Here is a 19,540-nt window from a genome sequence, read left to right on the forward strand (position 1 = left end):
CCCAGTGGGAAGAGTCGGAGAGATACACAGGCAAAAACAGCAGGTACAACTTCTTATCGGACTTCTTTTACCTTCCATTTCCTCTTTCTCAGGAGGAGAATCATGAAATTTCTTAGCCTCACCAAGTCTCTCATCTTGCGTTGACAGCTTACCCACTGTCCATCCAATGGTCATATTTGAAAGATTGTTCAATCAAACGCTCAAGCACGTCCTTTTCATTAACATGTACTCAAACGATATTGAAACAAATCGGCAAATCAATACTCCTAGCCATGAACCCTTAGTCCACCCAGTTAATGGAGCGTCGCCGGAGCCTCAAGATAGTGAACCGAAAGAGTTTGCTGAAGTCAAGAAATTGAGGTAACGATAAATAACTAGTAACCGGTTTCCACAAACTTTGGGCTGATTTCGTTTCGCAGACGAGGTTTAGCTCAGAGACATATTCAAATGATTGCTTTGGCTGGAACAATCGGGACGGTAAGACTCATGACATGCTGCAGCTGTACCTGGTGGGTACTCATTCTCTAGGGTCTTTTCTTAGGTTCTGGGAAAGCTATTGCCAGAGCAGGTCCACTAGGAGCATTGTAAGTTTCTATGGAACAGACAATGTACAACGCTTACTAGCCCAACAGACTCGGATATACTCTTGTGGGGATACTTGTATCTGGCGTGGTTCTTTCTATAGCTGAATTAAGGTACGTTTCCGCACAGGGTATCGAATCTAAAGACTTCTTGCTGATCTTGGCCATCAAAGTGCTCTTGTTCCTCTAAGCGGAGGTATTATACGTCATGCCGAATATTTTGTCGATCCCGCTCTTTCATTCGCGAATGGTTGGAATCAAGTATACAGCAACATCATTACTATACCTGCCGAACTCGTCGCCGCTGCAGTTTTGATTCAGTTCTGGGTCCAAATCAATAATGCTGTCTGGATTATATGCTTCGGATTCCTGTTGGTCATTAGTAATCTCCTTTTTGTGCGGGTATATGGGGAGCTTGAATTTACATGTGCGATATTAAAGATAATGCTCATAGTGGGATTGAACATTATGGTGCATCTATCCATCTGCCGCAAGAGCTCTTACTAATCCTTCTCAGGCACTGGTCATTACTTGTGGTGGAGGACCAAATGGTGAAACATATGGCTTCCGATATTGGCGCAATCCAGGGCCGTTTGTTGACTACCTAGGATATACTGGCGCCTTGGGATATTTCATGGGCTTCTGGACCACATTCTCGAATGCAGTATATGCCTATTCTGGAGTTGAAAACTTCTCACTTGCAGCTGCAGAAACGCAATCACCTCGAAGAAATATTCCTATCGCTGCGAAAAGAATCTTGTTCCGAGTTATGTTGTTCTACGGTATGAATTGATTCCTCCCCAAGGATTGGTGTTGATTGCTGATTCAATTCAAAGTGCTTTCGATATTTATGATCGGTATGATTGTACCATCGAATGATAAAGAGCTTTTGCGATCGACAGGAACAGCAGCCCAGTCACCTTTTGTTATTGCAGCCAATAATGCAGGAATTAGAGTTGTTCCTTCAATCATTAATGCTGTTGTTTTGACTAGTGCTTGGAGTGCCGGTAACGCAGGTTAGTACTACTTTGAAAGAGAAAACCCGCAACTAAATTTTGTAGCTATGCTTGGTGGATCTAGAATGTTATATGGACTTGGTCAACATGGACATTCACCAAAAGTCTTTCTCCAAACTAATCGCTTTGATGTGCCATACATTGCTATCGGGTTCCTCAGTCTTTTCATTTGCCTTGGATTCCTAACACTTTCGAGCTCTGCAAGTGCTGTTTTCAACTGGCTCCAGGACTTTGTTGCAGTTGCCGCTCTTGTCAATTGGATGATTATTTGTGGCGTATATCTAAGATTCTATTATGGATGTAAAAAGCAGGGAATTTCTCGATCGACATTACCATGGAAAGGGCCATTTCAACCATATGCTGCATGGATAGCTTTGATCTCGTTCAGTATTCTTCTCTTGACAGGTGGTTACTCCGTCTTTATCAAGGACCAGTAAGTCTTTGCCAGATTTCAACCTGTTCATTAAACATGAGATTGTGACTAATGAAGTTTTCCTTCTCAGTTGGAACACAGAAACTTTCGTTTCATCTTATATCAACATTCCCCTGATTCTCATTCTATATTTTGGTTATAAATACAGGCAGGGAACTGAGATAATTCCATTGTCTGATATTCCAATTCAAAAGTTTATTGATATAGCGAACGACAATCCAGAGCCAGAAGAGGAAAAAGTTGTTGGGTGGAAGAGGCTAAATATTTTGTGGAGCTAGGTGGGTGGGTCAGTGTAATGAGGGTAAAGGGACCCGAATCTTCGCACTTGTTTGAAACGTACACTGAGATGAGCAGATACATTAGATGCCATAGTTCAAATTGTCGGAAATGTTAAGGTTTTCTTTTGGGCGAAATGATCGAAGGTCTTTGTAGCTATAACTAGAAAATTGAGAAGAATATATATATCTATCAGGTTTCATTGCACGTAGGGGCTAGCTGAATATCAACTTTTGTTCTAAACCAGTAGTAGAATTCACAAAGTCCGTAATTTTTGTAGGTAAGATTGGGGCTATAAGATCCATATCTAGGCATGGGTGTTAGGTACTCAAGGTGAGGAAAAGATTTTTTATTGTAGAGCTAACTAATACTCGGCCACTAAACTCTTATTAAAGAATAAGGCTGATGGAACAGAATCTTGTAGTGCAATTATGTGACTTTTCTCCCCTGTAACAGTTGAAATTTAAAGACTAACACCGAAAAATACCAGCAACCCCAAGCCTAAACCTCCAGAGAAGGCCCACGAGCGAAATCTATCTTGGCAGAAGAAAGCAAAGACATAATCCTATTACCTAATATCAGAAAGAAAGGGAAAAGATACATGTCAACTACTAATCACAACTCCTCATCCGAATCATCGAGATCCATAGCCGTTTCGCCATTCATCATGCGTTTATGAGCCAGTGCAGCTTCTCGGTTGCTGTTGTAGAATTCCAGGCGCTGTGCAATCCAGTCGTTCTTGGGAGCAGCTCTGTTGACGGGGATGGAGTTGAAAGCGTGCATTTCTTGGGGGAATTCGAAGGATTGGTCTGAGTTTCTGGGAGTGGTGGTTGGAGATGCTGTGGGGATGGGAGTTGGGGTGGGGGTGGTGCTCATGGTCGGTTCTTGGCTCTTAGAAAGGGGTTCCTTCTTAGCGGCGGGTGGAGGTGGCGTATTGACGGGCTCAAAATTGTTATCGTCATCATGGTTGTAGAACTCTAGGCTCGCTAAGTACGCGTCGGTATAGCCAGCGGTAGCTTTGGCTTCAGCTTCAGCCTCTCGGATTCTAGCTTGGTTGGCTAGGTTTCTTGCGGTCCATTCTGCAATCTTCTTTTGTTGAAGACAGGCGGTTTCATCCAGAGTGGCGAATCTGATAGGGGGAGTGCTTTGGGATGGGGTTTTGGGTGAACTGGTGTTGAAAGAGCGTGTGGTGTCTTGAGTTCTTGGTCTCCTAGAATCTGTTGATGCTTCGACTTCCATCGTCTTCACAGTTTCGTTTTTGGCAGACCATTCCGCAATCTTCTGTTGCTGTTGATGGTATATTCGTCTGGAGTGGAAAAACTGACAGAAGAACGTCGACGAGATCGTTTGGGTGAATCGGAAGCATAAGGAAATCGTGATTTGGCGGAAAACTTCATTCCATGCTTCGTACGCTCTTTATTCTTCTCGCGTTCTTTCTGCTCAGCTATATGTTTTGAAATTAGCTCAAATGGACCCATGTAACTATAATTCCACGTCTGATAGTTGTGGGGAATGGGACAAGAAGTTCCGTAGCGCTTGCGTCGCCCGTCTTCCCAGAATTGTTCCTGCTTGACATGTCCACCCGAAGTACGCAACACGCATTCGATGCACATTCCCTCCCAGAAATTCAACGCATTCTTCTTGATCTTCACAATGTGGTTGCCGGATAGAATATTGGAACAGTGCTCAGAAGCGTGCGGTGGACTGGCACAGTTCCAGAAATTCACACCCTCGCTCTCGAGTATATCTCTGATAGAACAGTTTCGGCGCACGATGGATGGAATGACGAGACAGTCTCGCAATGACTTGTTGTACGCTACCATGCACTCACCACGTGCCTCGCAGAAGTCGTTGCAGAGATGATCTAATGGATCGAGGAGATTGTTGGTGATTTCGCGCTCGAGGATTCGGGTCTTGAGACGAACGAGTTGCTCTATCGTTAATCAAATCACCTGATAATCTCTGTAACGAAGAAACAAAATACGCACTCAAAATCCTATGCTCAAAGCGAAATTCCGCACGTCCCGTAAGAGGATTCAAGCCATGCATTTCACCACTTCTCCACTCCAGAACGAGAGATTTGGTAATTCGAGCAAAGGCTTCCGCGTGTCGAAAGATATAGGATGGGTACAACATAACTTTCATATCGTACAAGGACATTTCGTTTTCTCTTCGTTCTGCCCAGAATTTTGCGAACCAGGATTCGAGTTCTTCGGTCTTGAACCATTTGATGCCGAGATCGATAATGTGGGAGAGGGTTGCGATATTTTCTTGATCGAATGTTGAGTGGGGGGCGTTGTTGGTGTTGTGATTGAGATCGAGAACCCCGTGGAGAACTCGGAGGATGGTTTCCATAGCGGGGATTTTCACATCGTAGAGGGGGAGATTTGGGGTTTGCTGATTGCGGAGATTGGAGGCAAGTTCGTGCGTGGAGTGTCTTTCTAGAATTCTGCGAGAGACGCGGAAACGGACAGTGTCAATGGAGTTTGCGTCACAGACTTGCAGGTAGAAGTCGCCCGAGGGGTCGATGATGCACTGGAGAAAGTTAGTTTTGGGATGATGGAGTGGGAGTGAGGAGGTTTGAGTGAGATGGATGAATAGACTTACTATAGACATCTTGACAATATGATGGGTATGGGGCGGTTAATCTCCTGATAGTTGCGGAGAATTAAGGCGCAAAATGCGTGATGAAGGTGGTTTACAGAGTCCTAAGAAGATCAGCGGGTCGAAACCAGTTCTCACGCTGTGCTGATCGGTTCGGATATGTGTGTGGCTTACTTCGACTTGCGATATTAACACAGAATTGTTGTACAAGAAATGTAGGGTCGAGCGTAGACCGAAGGTAGTGCAGAAGCAGGTCAAAGATCGAGGAAGATGTCGGGAATTCAAAGATCAAAAGGATTTTCAGTAGAAGGGATGAAATTGCAGGCAAGCCTACGGAACTGCAGAATATCGTATTGGCGCATACGTGTAAGAAAAAAAGAGGGGGATGCGGGCTTGTGGAATGAGTTGTAAGAAAGACAGTGATTTGAAGAAGACGCGTTGGTACAATTAAGGATTCAAATGGCGCTAGGAAGAAGCTTGTTGCCGTGTATCAAACAGAACCTGCATCGATGAAGCTGAAAATCTCTCTTCACAATTACGATGTGCGAAAATATAGGGCTCTGGAAAATTGGTGCTCTATAGAGGGTTATTTTCAGGGATGATGTTATGAATTTGGGGCTTTCGTACTCGAAGGTAGGGCCGAAAGGCATATATTCGACCATGGAGCAATTGAAAACGAAGAGTAGGGTATCAGTTTTGTGAGGCCAAAAGTGAGTTTGATTTGAAGTTGATAGAAATGTAGGTGAAGGAAACGATGTACTAAGTTTGACTTGACTTGATAAGTGAAGATACAAGTAGTAGGTGAGGTGTGAGTTAAGTTAGCCGATACAAATAGGTGAACAGGGGAGGTGTTTGGTTTGATTGACCTGGATGTATGCGAAATTGCCATGTTCATCGAGCTGAACGTGCTCATAAGTTAAGCTTCTGAGTATGTACTTCAGGACAATTGTTGATTCATACAATCGTAGAGAGAAAGTCGAAACTGAGGTGCATACTATTGAATATGATATACATTGGAGATGGCCCTTCTCACGAATGACTTCACCTCTCGTGATGCCATCGTGTATCTGTAGTGAAGCTTGATGCAGAAATAGTGCAAACTGAAGTTGAGTGATATTTGTGTTGGATGCTGACACATTTTTCGATCTGGTATCACTAAACTCTCCAATTCATGATCATAGAAGAAACACAAGGAATGTAAGATCCTACAATTACTACAACTAACAAAGAGATACAGTCTCGAGAGTCTAGAATGTAGTAATCACTCTAACATAGGGGTAGATAACCGAAAGTATCTGGTCCGTGCATCAACCCTTAGATCTTGTCTATGACATGATGGACAAGATGATCAAGTAAAATGATATAAGCAATAGTCTATGTATCCTTATATTAGTTGAAATCGGAATCAAATTAATGTACATACTAATGACAGACCTGTCCCAAAAAGCTCACGTATACTTATCCCCATATGAATGAGCAACGTAAAGCTATGATACTCACAGTACACAGTACTACGAACCCGTCGCTCGATTATATCCCTCTACCGCTTCCACTTCCCGATAGCTAACCGTCATCCACTTTTCTATCATATCATTAGTCTCGCAATAGCCGGAATGTATGAGAAATCTATTCCACGAGAGTAACATATCCTCATCAGTCCAAAACCTCTTAATCCAGTCCACCGAAATAAATCGAATGTATAAATTACCACGTGACTGTCTAGCAATCCCCTGAAAACCCTCATCGTGTTTCCTAAACAGAATATCGTCTTGGAATTCCTCGGACATCAGTCCGAATAGAAAAGGAAGTTCGAGAGTGTAACCTTCATCGATAGTGATAAATCGTATCCCATTAGCATCATTTCTCTTCCCAATAACGTTTACATAAGCATAACAATTCCCACCCATTCCGCTCCTCATCAGAAACCCCATTACTAAAATTCGCAAGAATCTTTCATTTCATATCATCATAGCTATTGAGCAATCACACAGACAACAATAAATCCAAATCCCAACAGCAAAATCAAGAAATCCCAACCCACCCCACAAGCTGCCTTCCTGCCTAAATCGCCAAGTCCACACGTGCCAGTCTCTCACGTGTTACGTCGCACGTGCCTCAATTCTGCCTGCAAAAGCGGAGCTGTAGCCTGTCGATCCGTCTCGCATTCCATGCTCATTTGGTCGAAATGGTCGAAATGAGATCTCGAACGTGAAGCTTGGCGATGGGATGGAAATAGAATTGAAGATATATAGATGGTGATTTCGGCTTGAATTTGATGATGTATGTTAAGATTTGAAGATATAGTTTTTGTGTTTTATCCTCCTATTATTTGTCTGTATTCTCTATCGAGTTTAAGAGAAGTCTAGCTTGTATTATTTTGATATTATATATACGTACATATTATACCTACACAGAGTTCACCTCGAGAAATAGGTGTTGCAATAATTCATTGCTAAGTAAACGAAGTCGACAATCCAATCACGATGTCTACCTTCCCCCTCTTCAACTCTTTCCCCCCCGAAATCCACAATATAATCCTCGAACAATGTCCCCCAAACGACCGTACCTGTCTCAGAATCACGTGGTATGTTTCTCCTCTCCCCCCAATCCTCGATTCTTCTCCAAATTTCTCCTCCCCTATTCCATTCCCCCGCATGTCCAAAATTAAACACTAACACCCCATCAAGTAAATACCTCTACACTCTCTCACCACCCAAATACCCCGTGCCCCTCGACTACTTCCCTACCCCCGAAATCTTCTGCTCAAAACCAGAAGTATCGCATATCTCCCCTGATATTCACAAACAGCGCTTTCCCATTCGCCAATGTGGATTGGGGGCACAACTATGGTGAGTTTTCCCTTCAATCGATATCCCTCCAATCCCAATTCTCATCCCATTCATTCCATTTGACGAGAGATCAAAAATACTAACACGATAACAGCCATGATCGTTCCCTCCACTACATGAACATTCTCCGCGCCGCAGAAAATCTTCCCCCTCTGACAAGAAAAAAATGTCAAGGCCAGTATTGGAGTAATCACTGTGAATGTTTTTCGCGCACGAAAATGCTGCATAAACAGTTGCAACCATGGATGCCGCAGGGCGTGAAATATTGTAGTGAATGTAGGGTTTTCACCAAGAGGAGGAAGAGCAAAAAGTTTCGATGCGAGTCCTCTTCTATGCATTCGGAGTGTAGAATGTGAAAATGCTAATAGGAAATAGGTACACACGGCCGCAAGAAACAATATAATCACAATGCGCATATCACATCGAATCTATGGACCAACCACAAGGGACGCGGTGGTTATTATCATAAGCTATGGAAGAAATGGTTCAAGTAAGCTTTATATTCCTCTTTTTTTCATACTCCCCTCTTCTCCTTCTCCACTATCTTCCTCTCCCAAACTCCCAACCATCCTCTCCTAACAAATTCCAGCAATTCCGCCTTCGACAAAATGGAAGATCGTCTCCGTCACGGCAGGCGAGAATCCAATCCGCGCTATAATTTACGGAAAGAATATATGCCCCGTGCTAGATATTTAGATACGACTTGGTCGAGACACGAGCGAGGAAGCTGGGTTTGAATTTTGGGCTAGGTTTGGCGCTAGGCTGGGAGGTGTATTGGTGCTAGTATTAATTCTGGGGGTTGATTTTTTCCGAGGCAAAAAGTGAGGCTTGATCTGAACAGGAGAAAAGGAAAGCGGGCAGGGAAGATGAACGTAAGAAAGCAGAGAAAGAAGCAGGAGCGCAGAGAACAAGCGAGACCAACAATACAATAATAAAACAATATCCTCCCGGACACCCGCACACAAATCTATGCTTTTAAACCTCCGAACAAAGTATCTGTGGTCTAATATCTAACACGTAAACCACAAACCACACTACTTTCTCGCATTCAAGAATGAAATCATCATCGCTTTCATCCATCTCCATCTCCATCTCCAAATTCCACATGTGTCATGTGTAGCTTATATATCTTCCCCTTACTCCCCTCCCCATTAACAAACGAAAAACAAGAACAAACAAACAAACCCACGAATATTCTACGGAAAGGGAAGATCTCGGAATCTAAACGACCAGGGTTCCCAAGTACCCAAGTACCCAAGTATCCAAGGTTCCCAAGGTTCCCAAGTTAGGAAAGTGGTGGTTGGTGTGGGATATCCGACATGTATGTACGATGTATGTACTCCGTATGTGTGGAGTTCGGGATGTGTGGGAACGATGAATGGATGGACGGATGGGAAGGGATGGGTGAGATTTACCGATACAATACGATTTGATGCCGATATTGTGATATTTTGGTTACATGTGAACCCGATATTTTAAATTCCGTGTAAAGGCCTACATATAATACAATAGCTATTCATTCCCAAGTATATACTAACTTCAGGAATCGAAGCCAAACGAAAATTTTTTTTTACAACATCTTCAATACATCCAATAGTCGCGCACCTAGGGGCAGAGACCAGATAGTAACAGAACGAATCCCCCAAAAATTCCTAAAAAATCCATAGAGGGGAAACGGCCCTTTTCCCCCTCGATTCCCCTCCCATCCCACCGCTCTCACCCCCTTCCCCCAACTATCCACGAGCATACGGAGTACAGTGGTGTGAGATTATGGTTTGTTGTACAGCATGCAAATTGGGGAAGCGGAAACGGCCCTTTTTCCTCACCTTTTCTCCCCATTCTCCTCTCACCCACTCCCCAACCTGTTAACAACATCTTAATTCTGAAATGATCAGCAAGCACGAATACCAAATGGTAACTGAATATTGATTTCCTTTGAGTAAAAGATATATCTGTGGGAAAAGGGTGGGTGAACTTGCACTGCGTATTTTGATGTGTTGAAATAAATTTTTGACTTCAATAACTATGGATAAAGACGACAAGAATAACTTGGTTATCCAAACACGTGAATTCAGTTTTTGTTGCCCACCAGAACATCATACCATCGACTTGACGCAAATACTCGTTCCACATCTCGTAAACAAATATGGGACGCGCCGTCTTGTGATATCGTAGTGCTAACTAATATCATCCGGATCGTGAGATGATACAGAGCTCTAGCAATATACAGCAAACCCACCTTATCTTATAAATCCCACAGATTATCTCAAGCCAGTGAGGCTCTGAAATTATCCGACAAAGCCACCGGACACCTCACTCGATCCGACCAAGCCGTCATAGCCAGCATGGCAACGAATTCGATTGATTTACGAAAATCAAGGAATGTCCAAGAAAAGAAAAGCAAACGAGATACCAGCCCATGAGTCCCAGTTATGGAATATTTTATACCCACTAAATGGTGGATCGTTTCTATCATTCGCCCCACTTGCCGGATATCCATTTTCGATATATCCGATGAGCATCATTGCCTATGATGCTCACCTCCAGAGCCTCATTTTTGTTTGTAAGGTCTCGAAGCGTTTCGCAAGGGAAATCCCTTACCTTTATTTCTCACCGACATACAGGATTGAGACGGTATCGGGCTCACTCTGGACGGAATAACGGGCACACCAAAAATGCATTATTACTTCCAAAATAGACTTTCAAATCAATTATCAATATTTTCTTATTTCTAATGGGAACAGATTATTAAGAGAATGATACTCTATAATACTTCTTTGTTTTATCTGATTGGTTATATTTTTCAAAATTATAATTGAATTTTGAATTAATAATGTTTTGAAAAAAGTCTCAACTTTGATGGGTTTGGTGTGCCCGTTTTTCCGTCCAGAGTGAGACAGGACAACACTCGAGTAAGGAGTGTTTGATCAAATCACTAAGCCGACGGGAGCGGCGAGCGCGGACTGCTAGGTGATAAACACCAACCAATGGCTAATTGATAAGCCACTTTGTAAGGCTTGCAGTGAACCATAAAACCCTTAATAATAGCTGCTATCATCAATGTCGTGCTTGGATATAATACAGAAATAGACCAATGTATTATCTCCGGCATGGTCGCAAATTTCGTACCGTCAAAACCTCAATTTCCTAGCGCAATGCACGAATCTTCCGATCGAGTATCGAAAAATGAGTTGAATAATGCGTACAGCAGTCGATGCATCGTAAACAAGTGCTACAAATGCCAACTTTAGCCCATCAAAATTTGCACACAACCACTTGGCGGCAGGTTCGAAAATTTAAAGCCCGGACGCAAATTGTTCGTGTACCGGAAACCCCTAGACATCAGATCCTTCTAGTGACGTTCTAGCGTCATTCTAGCGGGTTTGGGAATCCACAAATATGGACCCAGCCCTGTTGAAAATTTTTTGACGGGCTTCAATGCGAACAGTGAGTGTCGGTTTCAGTGAAGGACCCTACTGCAAAATTTGATGATTTTCGACATTGTAAAGTTAATAAAAATAGATGTAATGAGCAAGTCTCTGTTGCTTCAATCATGCAATGAGTGGCTTTATCGTGGACTATGCACCAAGTTTCTTACACACATTTTAATTCCGTTGGCGAGGCGAGTCGGAAGGATGTGTGTTGGGATACCCGATGTTAATCTAGTGCCGGCTTCTTTGTGGATCAGAACTGAAAGTCAAACTCGATATCAACAACGATTGAATCAGGCAGTCCACCAAAATATGGAACTCAACTTGAAGTGTCGCCGAAATCTCTTCACGCGGTTTTTCCTCGGTCTATGACGACATAGATCAATGGCAACCCATACCGGCACGCAGGTCGATGATGACTTACCGGGAAAATGTGATGCTCCAACAATTGGAGAGCATATTAACGGGCCCCCTCTCTGGAGTCTCCTTATTCCGAAAGTTGAATAAATATCCCCAAGTATCCCCTCATTCCTGAAAATGTCGTCTTCCCAAAATCCTCACAACGAACCTCAAGAGTACGACATGGCAGACCTTCCAAAGCACAATGGGCCTCGCCCCGCCCCCAATAACAAGGACAGTTCGAATTCTGAGCTACCGGATTTGAAGCAAGAGGAAAATCGAACACCACCCCTTGGACGAGTAGCAGGAGGTTCTTTCTTAGAGTCGATGCGTGGTAGCGATAGCGATAATGTTGAAGACGGTCCTCTGAAAGAGGTCAATATCGATATGCCAGAAACTCGCACTGAACTTATCACCAAAGATGGCGGGGAATATATTCTCCTTCATTTCGCCAATGGAGATCCAGAGAATCCATTCAACTGGCCCACAGGAAAGAAAGTATTCATCACAGTTTTGCTGTGTATGATGACACTTTTCATCGGTTTGGCAACAACTGCATATAGTAGTGGAATTACATCAATGTGCGATGACTTTGGTGTTTCGGCCGAATTAGGACAATTAGGACTCTTCTGCTTCAACATGGCTTGTGCACTCGCACCATTGTTCCTGGCACCTTTCTGCGAATTGGTTGGCAGAAAGATCATTTATACTGGCGCTTATGCAGGCTTCATCATCATCTTTATCGGATTGGCTCTTGGCAAAAACATTGCAACAATTCTTGTCATGAGAACATTGAGTAATCATCCCTCTCTCAAAGATAGCAATATACAATTACTAACAAATCATAGGCGGATTATTCGGTTGTGTAGGCACCATTCTCGTGGGTGGAACCTTCAGTGATATGTATACACCAGATTCAAGAGCTGTTCCAATGGCATGCTTCGCTTATGTAGCTATCTTGGGAACGGTTGGCGCGCCAATTTATGCCGGATTCATCGATGAAACAATCGGCTGGAGATGGATCGAGGGAATTCAAGGATTGGCAAACTTACCACTTCTCGCTGCAATCCTTCTTTTCTTTCGCGAAACTAGAGGCGGTGTCGCATTGCACAAGCGAGCCAAAGCTCTCCGAGCTGCAACAGGCGATGAAAGATACAAGGCTGAAATGGACCTCGAGGCAAAAGACTTGAAGGAGATGCTTCACAATTCTTCTGTCAAGGCTGTCAAAATGCTCGCCACAGAGCCTGTCGTTTTCGCTTTCGGTTTATGGATCGCTTTCGCCTGGTTCGTCACCTTCTTGTTCTTGTCGGTCATCCCAATTACCTTTCAAGAACACCACGGCTGGAATGAAGGTGTAGCTGGTCTGCCATACATTTCCTTGTGTATTGGTGTGACTATCGCTTTTGGATTGAACTTCTTCCAGATCAAGAAGTACAAATCAATCATGGCGGCTCATGACCAACACATTGTTCCGGAATCTAGACTGTACGGTGCAATGTGTGGTGCTTGTTTCCTCCCAATCGGATTGTTCATCTACAGCTTCACCCAGTATGGCTTCATTACATGGGTTGCACCAGCCATTGCACTTGCACCAATCTCCATGGGAATTTTCTTCATTTTCGAATCCACTTACAGTTACACTTCGGATTGTTATGGCGAAAATAGTTCCTCCGCTATTGCTGGACAGGGTTTGATGCGTAACGCCTTGGGAGCAGTCGCACCTTTGTTTGCAAGCCAGTTCTTCCATAATGTCGGTAGCCAATATGCCGGTTTGATCCTCGCAATCGCTGGTACTGCCTTGACCTTAATTCCCTTCATCATGTTTAAGTATGGACATCTTTTACGAGCTCGATCCAAGCTTGCTAGTACGCAGAAGGGCGATGAAGAACAAAAGAAGAAGACTGGTCTATACACAGCTCCTTTCGTATGAAAGAATTGATTCGGAGGAGATTCTGATTTCGAACAAGTCGTGCAACGATTTTTGTCGGACCCTTTTTGTTGACCTGGCGGCAGGTTCTAGTCACAAGGGTAGTTGAATTCATTCGCGTTGTGTATGGGATTCCGAACTGTCTCCGCAAGGTCAAACCCTCCCATCGCGGGTCACTCCGCAGTTTTAGTATTGTTTATTGTAGCATAGCATAGCATTGCGGGATAATGGTGTCAATGACTGGGCGATCTGTGATCGAATTTATGAGGAATATCTGGGATTGGAAATATGCATTAGTCGGCGTTCATAATTTTGGGATATCATTGGAAAAAATTACAGTACGATACCAATGAAAAATACAACTTTGAATAATTCATGTACTATAGCTCCACCTGCTCTGTATTCTCTCTCGTTCATTGTGACTTTGTTGCTCGACCGTACCACTGTGTCAAATTGAATGCAGATTGAACTGGATGAAACTTGAGCCCAATTGATAACCCTTGATGATCGAGCTTCACATCATTGTCGCATCATAAATCGTTATCGATTGGTACACATGAATGTCGGAACATGTTCGTGTTGCACGTAAAAAGGTAAGAAATTCGAGGGCGTTGTGTGATCTTTTATTAGTTGGGTTTGTTTGCTCAAAGTTGGTTGGCTTGGTTCTTGAAAAGGTCTCAGCCAAGGGGAGACTCTTAAGGTTTTTTCTTCGTTCCTCCGCCAGGAACCTTATCGACAACGACGACAATAGAAAGAAACTCGTGCGAGATTGAAAATGATTGTGGATGATTCTCCCAAGATTCTTTTGATCCGTCCTTAATCATATGAATCTCTTCTCTTTCTTTTAATGTTCGACACCAGCTTCTGCATCTGCAGGCTCTGTTGTGTTTTGTTGTGGGGGTGGGGTATCCGGGGTAAGATCTAGAAAAGAAAAAAGAAAAATTCGTTGAGTCGAGAGAAAGAGTTGACAGGAAACCTCGGACAATCAGTAGGGCGGTAGCGATGCTATATATCTCTGCGTACTCCGTATCTAATATATTGCTATTGCAACATATCCTTGATTGACCCCAAAGAATTTTCATGGGGAATTACCCCAAAACAGGTAATCCCCGCCATTTGTGGATCATTTCACTGGTAAAAGCTTTACCGACGATGGGGGCACGGGGGATTCCATTCTTTCTCGTAATTGTTGTGGATCGATACGACGATGACCAAAATGTTGGTAAGATGCTATTTCGGGACAGTTTTGAAAAGAAGTCATTTGTCTCGGGTACTTGCACCTTTATGAGCGAAGTCGTGGTGACATAGACGATGTGTGAGATGACATATAACATTCATCGTCGAGTTCATCGGAATACATCGTCCGATGGATCAATTTCAAGCGGATGAGTGCGACAAGTTGAAACGGCCAGTAGCTGGAGACTTGTTGGATCATTCCTATCAACCACCACACGTGTGATCCATGAGGATAGCTTCATCGGCGAATTGATGGTATCGAATATCCCTCCAATAAACCATTTCATCCTGCTGGGCCCCTCCGAGACCACCGCACTTTTTTGAAAAATCCCTTCCACTAATGGAAGTAGGATTGCAGGCAAACTCGACGATAAGTCTTTCAATTTCATGAGGGATGGAGAATCTCAACCAAAATTGATCGACAGTCATAGGTCGCAGATGACATTGATCATGGAATAAATACACGTTTTGTGTGCCATGAATTGATAATATCCCGCAAATCCGATCTTTTAATGAAAAAACGTTGGAACTCCTGATCTTGATGAGGCATCTGTCAGTTTTTGATCAACTATGGAAGATGATGTTGTAGGAGAAGTAAGGTTTGGGATCTCGATGGCGACTAAACATGCCAGATTGGGCAAGTTGTACCTTCCATTTTTGAAGAATTTGAGAAGACGATCAGAGTTTACAGCTCCGTCATCGGAATCGGAATTTATCTGCTCATTATCGACTGCCTCTTACTTATACCACCGGGTGTCTTTCCCTTCGACTGAATCACTTTGATATATTCAGTGAGCTTGCCGATCCAAGCAATTGTCATCTTCTCCTGTCGCTTCCGAGAATCATTGTGCTATCAAGATGGATGAGAGAAAAAGCAGCCAAGGTACTGCATTTTCTGACGAATTAAATGAGAAACAACAACCTCAATGTTGTTTGAGATGGGAGAGATATTCATATGCACCACAACGTCCTCGAGGCACTTCGATCATTCTGAAAGACGATGAGAATGTTCGTAACTGGTCTCCTACTATCAAATACGCAATTTCCATTTCGGTTCTATACACAGCATTTGCAGCGCAAGTTCTTACATACCCTTACAAATACTCACGTGCTCATCATATGACAGAACTTTTGGTAATTCAACCTATACAGGAGGTATGCCTGGTGTCGTTACATCTTTCGGAATTTCAAAAACAATGGCCACTATTCCGATATCATGTTACTCTGCGGGTCTTGGTATCGGGGCATTATTTTCAACGGCATTTTCTGAAGTTTTCGGCAGGCGAATAGCATACAGAGTTACTGCACCACTAGCATTGATCTTTACTCTTTTGGGAGGATGTGCTACAAACTTTGCCACAATTGCCATCGCCCGAACACTCGCCGGTCTTTTTGCATCTCCTTACCTGACAGTTGGTGGAGGAATCATAAGTGATGTATGGAATATTAGTCTCGAGAAAACTGGAACTACATTTGCTGCTTTGTTCGTACTGTTTGTAGTTGGTGGTACCCGTAAGTATAAATTATCCTTTGATTATGCACTTCCACGACGTGAAGTTCTCGTGGCTTCTCACATGCCTTCATTCCTAACTCATCAATGTGACAGAGACCGGGCCTATGGTCAGTGCAGCAATAATAACAAATCATTCCTGGCGATGGGAATTCTGGGTGTCGGCTATACTTTTCAGCGGCTCTACAATTTTTGCCTATTTACTTCCCGAGACATATCAACCACAGATATTACGCCGCCGAGCAGAAGCAAGAATGGGTGTCATAACTACCAGGGCAACACTTGCAAGGCTTGTCCTTACCTCCCTCGGAAGACCTTTACACATGTTACTCGTTGAACCTACAGTCCTTCCGACCGGTCTAGTTATGGCAATAACACAATCTGTTGTCTTTTCCTACCTTGTATCATATGCTAACTTGTTTGAAAAAATATACCAACAAACACCATATGAGGTCGGAATGGCGTTTTGTCCTTTGATTATTGGAAGTGTGACTGCACTTCCGACAATCGCCGTTTTCGATCGATTATTTTATCGAAAACCACGAAACGAAGCAATTAGAACTGGGACCAAGGTTGCACCAGAAAAACGTTTATATCCAGCCATGTTAGGGTCTATCACACTTCCTATCTCTTTGTTTTGGCAAGATGACTCTATTCTATTCATCTTTTCACATTACTGACAATTTGATTAGGCTCGCATGGACAGGTCGCGCAGATATTCCCTCAATTATACCAATTCTATCTGGTGGACTATTCGGGTTCTCATTTGTTCTCACCATGGTACGTCTTTCAATCCGATGTAGAGATAATGAAGCAAAAGCTGACGCTACATTTCATTAGCTATGTCTACCGGTATATCATAGCGACTTCTACACTGCTCAATATAGTGCATCAATGTTAGCCGCCTTAACATTCATGCGCTTCTTTGTCTCGGCTTGTTTCCCTCTCATAACGCCAACATTTCTCGACAAACTTGGCTTCACGTGGGCGACATCAATGCTAGGCTTTATCACTGTTTCTTTGATACCGATTCCTTGGATCCTGTATAGGTTCGGTCCTTACTTAAGAACTAAGAGTCAATACATAAAGGCATAGTTGAAAAATGTGGGCATCGTGGTGGCATCTCAACTACCCTTTATTTCTTATATATAGGCGGATTGATGGATTTACTTTTTTCGACATCATAATTAGTAATAGTACATGTTCAGTAGTTCTTATAATATATTCAAATCTCGATTTTACTCATACATTCTAGCATATGCTTCGTTGTTTCAGGAGAAATGCATGCATGCATGTCCCTTTGACGAAACTAAAATTCAGAATTTAAAAAATGTCGATTTTCCTCCTCAATATTCCTCCCAACTCAACAAAATTTCACACATCAATCTCGATATATCCTACCCTCTCAACTCGATTCTCAATCCCCCTCTAATCTATAAATCATTATTGATTCTTCCAGAATTAAGAAAATCAAAAAATTAAAAGTCCTATTTCTACCTGTTCCAAGTCACTCACGTGATGACCTTAGGTATCAAATGTCTGTGCGTCTGGAAGTTCAACGTTGGACTTCACTTTAGTAGTAGCTTCACTTCAGTAGCTTCACGCTTTATTTTTTTTAGCTCATGATCTAGCTACTCTTGTGGATGTATTGTTTCGGGTTTTTATTTTGGAAAGAGGATTTAGATGGAGGTTTAGATTGGAGGGCTTGGGGTGGGATAGATTGAGGTTTTGATTGGAGGTTTGGATGGAGGTCTGGACTGGAGGTTGTGAATTTGAGATGCGGGTTGGGGTTGTGGATTTGAGATTTGGATGAAAGGGTCTTGATGGAAGGGTTTAGATACGGGTTGGGGTTGTTGATGAAGGTTGGGATTTGGTATTTGAGATTTTAGATATAGGTTGGGGTTATGGATTTGAGATTTTAGATATAGGTTGGGGTTATGGATTTGAGATTTGGTCTGGAGGTTTTGGAGGGGGGATGAGAGAAGAGAGAATTTGTAGATGTATGAGGCTGAGTGGAGGGGGGGGAGAAATTCGTGGTTTCCTTGACGTATCTAGTATGCTGTCTTGAGATGTTAAGAGAGGCGGGGTTACATTGCAATTTCTTGAGGTAAAAGAGCTAGGGGGCTTTGATGGTCTGGGGGTGTGTTTTTATGTTTGTATATATGTGTATAAGATGACTGAAGGTGGAGAGGAGGGAGAGGAGAGGAGAGAAATTCATGATCTTCTTGCTATATGCAAGCTTGGAGAGGGAGAGGGAGGCGTGCATGTATTGTGTCTGCATGGGCTTGAATAGTTCTGGAGATTCTCGTGCATCTGTAAGATCATTGGAGCAGAGGAGAGAAACATATGTAGGTATGATGAGTAGAGTGCGGATGGTGGTAGAATGGTTGTGCTTTTTTTTGGGTGTCTTGGGGTTTTTGGAACAGTTGTTAAGGTTGTTGAAGCTGTGAAGTTCCTGTTCTGGTTTAGTTTCAGAAGTTTCATTTCGTAGAGTCTATGTTGTTGGAGGTCTTTGGGAGTCAAGTATGGTTGATGATTAGAGGAAAAGAGATGAGATGTGTATTGGCGTGGAGAAGGTAAGCGGATGTAAGAAGCGAGAATTGATATGAAAGGTTGAAATTGTCGGGGGATTTGTGCTTGATGATCGAATTAATACTGGTTGATGAGATTAATGCTGATAATATTTGCAGGTTTGAATGAATGTGTGATGGTTTTCTACATTGCTGATGACAATCACTATTGACATAGTGATTGACGGTTCCTGTTTTAGGATAGGATTCCAAAGATCTTCATAATTGTAATTACAAGCTAACAGATCAAACCAGAAGTTTGCAAATATAGAGGAATTGGCTGTTGACAACGAGCACTGTGTCTTCTTTGGCTATCATAGTTCTGACAAACATGACACATACAGGAGCTTGTCTGTCTCAAACTTTGATCAATCAAAAATCAGCTACTGGTATTCTGAGTTGTCCACCAACTATTCAGGATACTACAAGGGACTGTTAACCAAGTTGTGAACGGGTAAATGGATCGAAAGTCTGTATATATATGATATATAGAACTCAAGATCATTGGATGGGAGTCAATCAGGGACAAGCATAAATTCACACAATGTATTTCTGCTCAAATCTCTTCTTATTCGCTCTTGAAAAATGTTGGGATGATCAGAAGGAGGCAAAGATATCTTTGACTGATAATTCTTAAGGTCAATGAAGTGCAATCCATGATTCAAGGGGTTCGAATTTTTAGGAAAAGCAAGAAAAACTCAACACTTC

General features: G+C 42.8%; 6 protein-coding genes across 6 annotated transcripts; 4 read left to right on the forward strand and 2 right to left on the reverse strand.

Moving 5' to 3' along the window:
- Positions 1-223: 223 nt before the first annotated feature.
- Positions 224-2,308, forward strand: EAE97_010331 (uncharacterized protein; the record flags this gene model as incomplete). Its single annotated transcript, XM_038880846.1, has 9 exons — positions 224-360; positions 420-477; positions 529-584; positions 633-695; positions 755-1,052; positions 1,099-1,363; positions 1,418-1,597; positions 1,643-2,030; positions 2,101-2,308. The coding sequence occupies 9 exons, from the start codon at positions 224-226 to the stop codon at positions 2,306-2,308; spliced, it is 1,653 nt and encodes a 550-aa protein (XP_038728240.1).
- A 613-nt stretch (positions 2,309-2,921) lies between these two features.
- EAE97_010332 (uncharacterized protein) lies at positions 2,922-4,922 on the reverse strand (the record flags this gene model as incomplete). Its single annotated transcript, XM_038880847.1, has 4 exons — positions 2,922-3,587; positions 3,632-4,239; positions 4,295-4,841; positions 4,914-4,922. The coding sequence occupies 4 exons, from the start codon at positions 4,920-4,922 to the stop codon at positions 2,922-2,924; spliced, it is 1,830 nt and encodes a 609-aa protein (XP_038728241.1).
- Positions 4,923-6,421: 1,499 nt separating this feature from the next.
- Positions 6,422-6,841, reverse strand: EAE97_010333 (uncharacterized protein; the record flags this gene model as incomplete). Its single annotated transcript, XM_038880848.1, has 1 exon — positions 6,422-6,841. The coding sequence occupies one exon, from the start codon at positions 6,839-6,841 to the stop codon at positions 6,422-6,424; it is 420 nt and encodes a 139-aa protein (XP_038728242.1).
- Positions 6,842-7,455: 614 nt separating this feature from the next.
- Positions 7,456-8,496, forward strand: EAE97_010334 (uncharacterized protein; the record flags this gene model as incomplete). Its single annotated transcript, XM_038880849.1, has 5 exons — positions 7,456-7,494; positions 7,719-7,759; positions 7,854-8,077; positions 8,135-8,249; positions 8,349-8,496. The coding sequence occupies 5 exons, from the start codon at positions 7,456-7,458 to the stop codon at positions 8,494-8,496; spliced, it is 567 nt and encodes a 188-aa protein (XP_038728243.1).
- Positions 8,497-11,727: 3,231 nt separating this feature from the next.
- Positions 11,728-13,519, forward strand: EAE97_010335 (uncharacterized protein; the record flags this gene model as incomplete). The annotated part of the gene is made up of 2 exons (XM_038880850.1): positions 11,728-12,385; positions 12,438-13,519. The coding sequence occupies 2 exons, from the start codon at positions 11,728-11,730 to the stop codon at positions 13,517-13,519; spliced, it is 1,740 nt and encodes a 579-aa protein (XP_038728244.1).
- A 2,091-nt stretch (positions 13,520-15,610) lies between these two features.
- On the forward strand, positions 15,611-17,357 carry EAE97_010336 (uncharacterized protein; the record flags this gene model as incomplete). The annotated part of the gene is made up of 5 exons (XM_038880851.1): positions 15,611-15,828; positions 15,879-16,264; positions 16,359-16,902; positions 16,955-17,042; positions 17,103-17,357. 5 exons carry the CDS (start codon positions 15,611-15,613, stop codon positions 17,355-17,357), a joined length of 1,491 nt encoding a protein of 496 aa, XP_038728245.1.
- Positions 17,358-19,540: the final 2,183 nt, after the last annotated feature.

Source organism: Botrytis byssoidea (genome assembly GCF_014898295.1).
Source record: "Botrytis byssoidea strain MUCL 94 chromosome Unknown BBYS_027, whole genome shotgun sequence".
NCBI classification, from domain to species: Eukaryota; Fungi; Ascomycota; class Leotiomycetes; order Helotiales; family Sclerotiniaceae; genus Botrytis; species Botrytis byssoidea.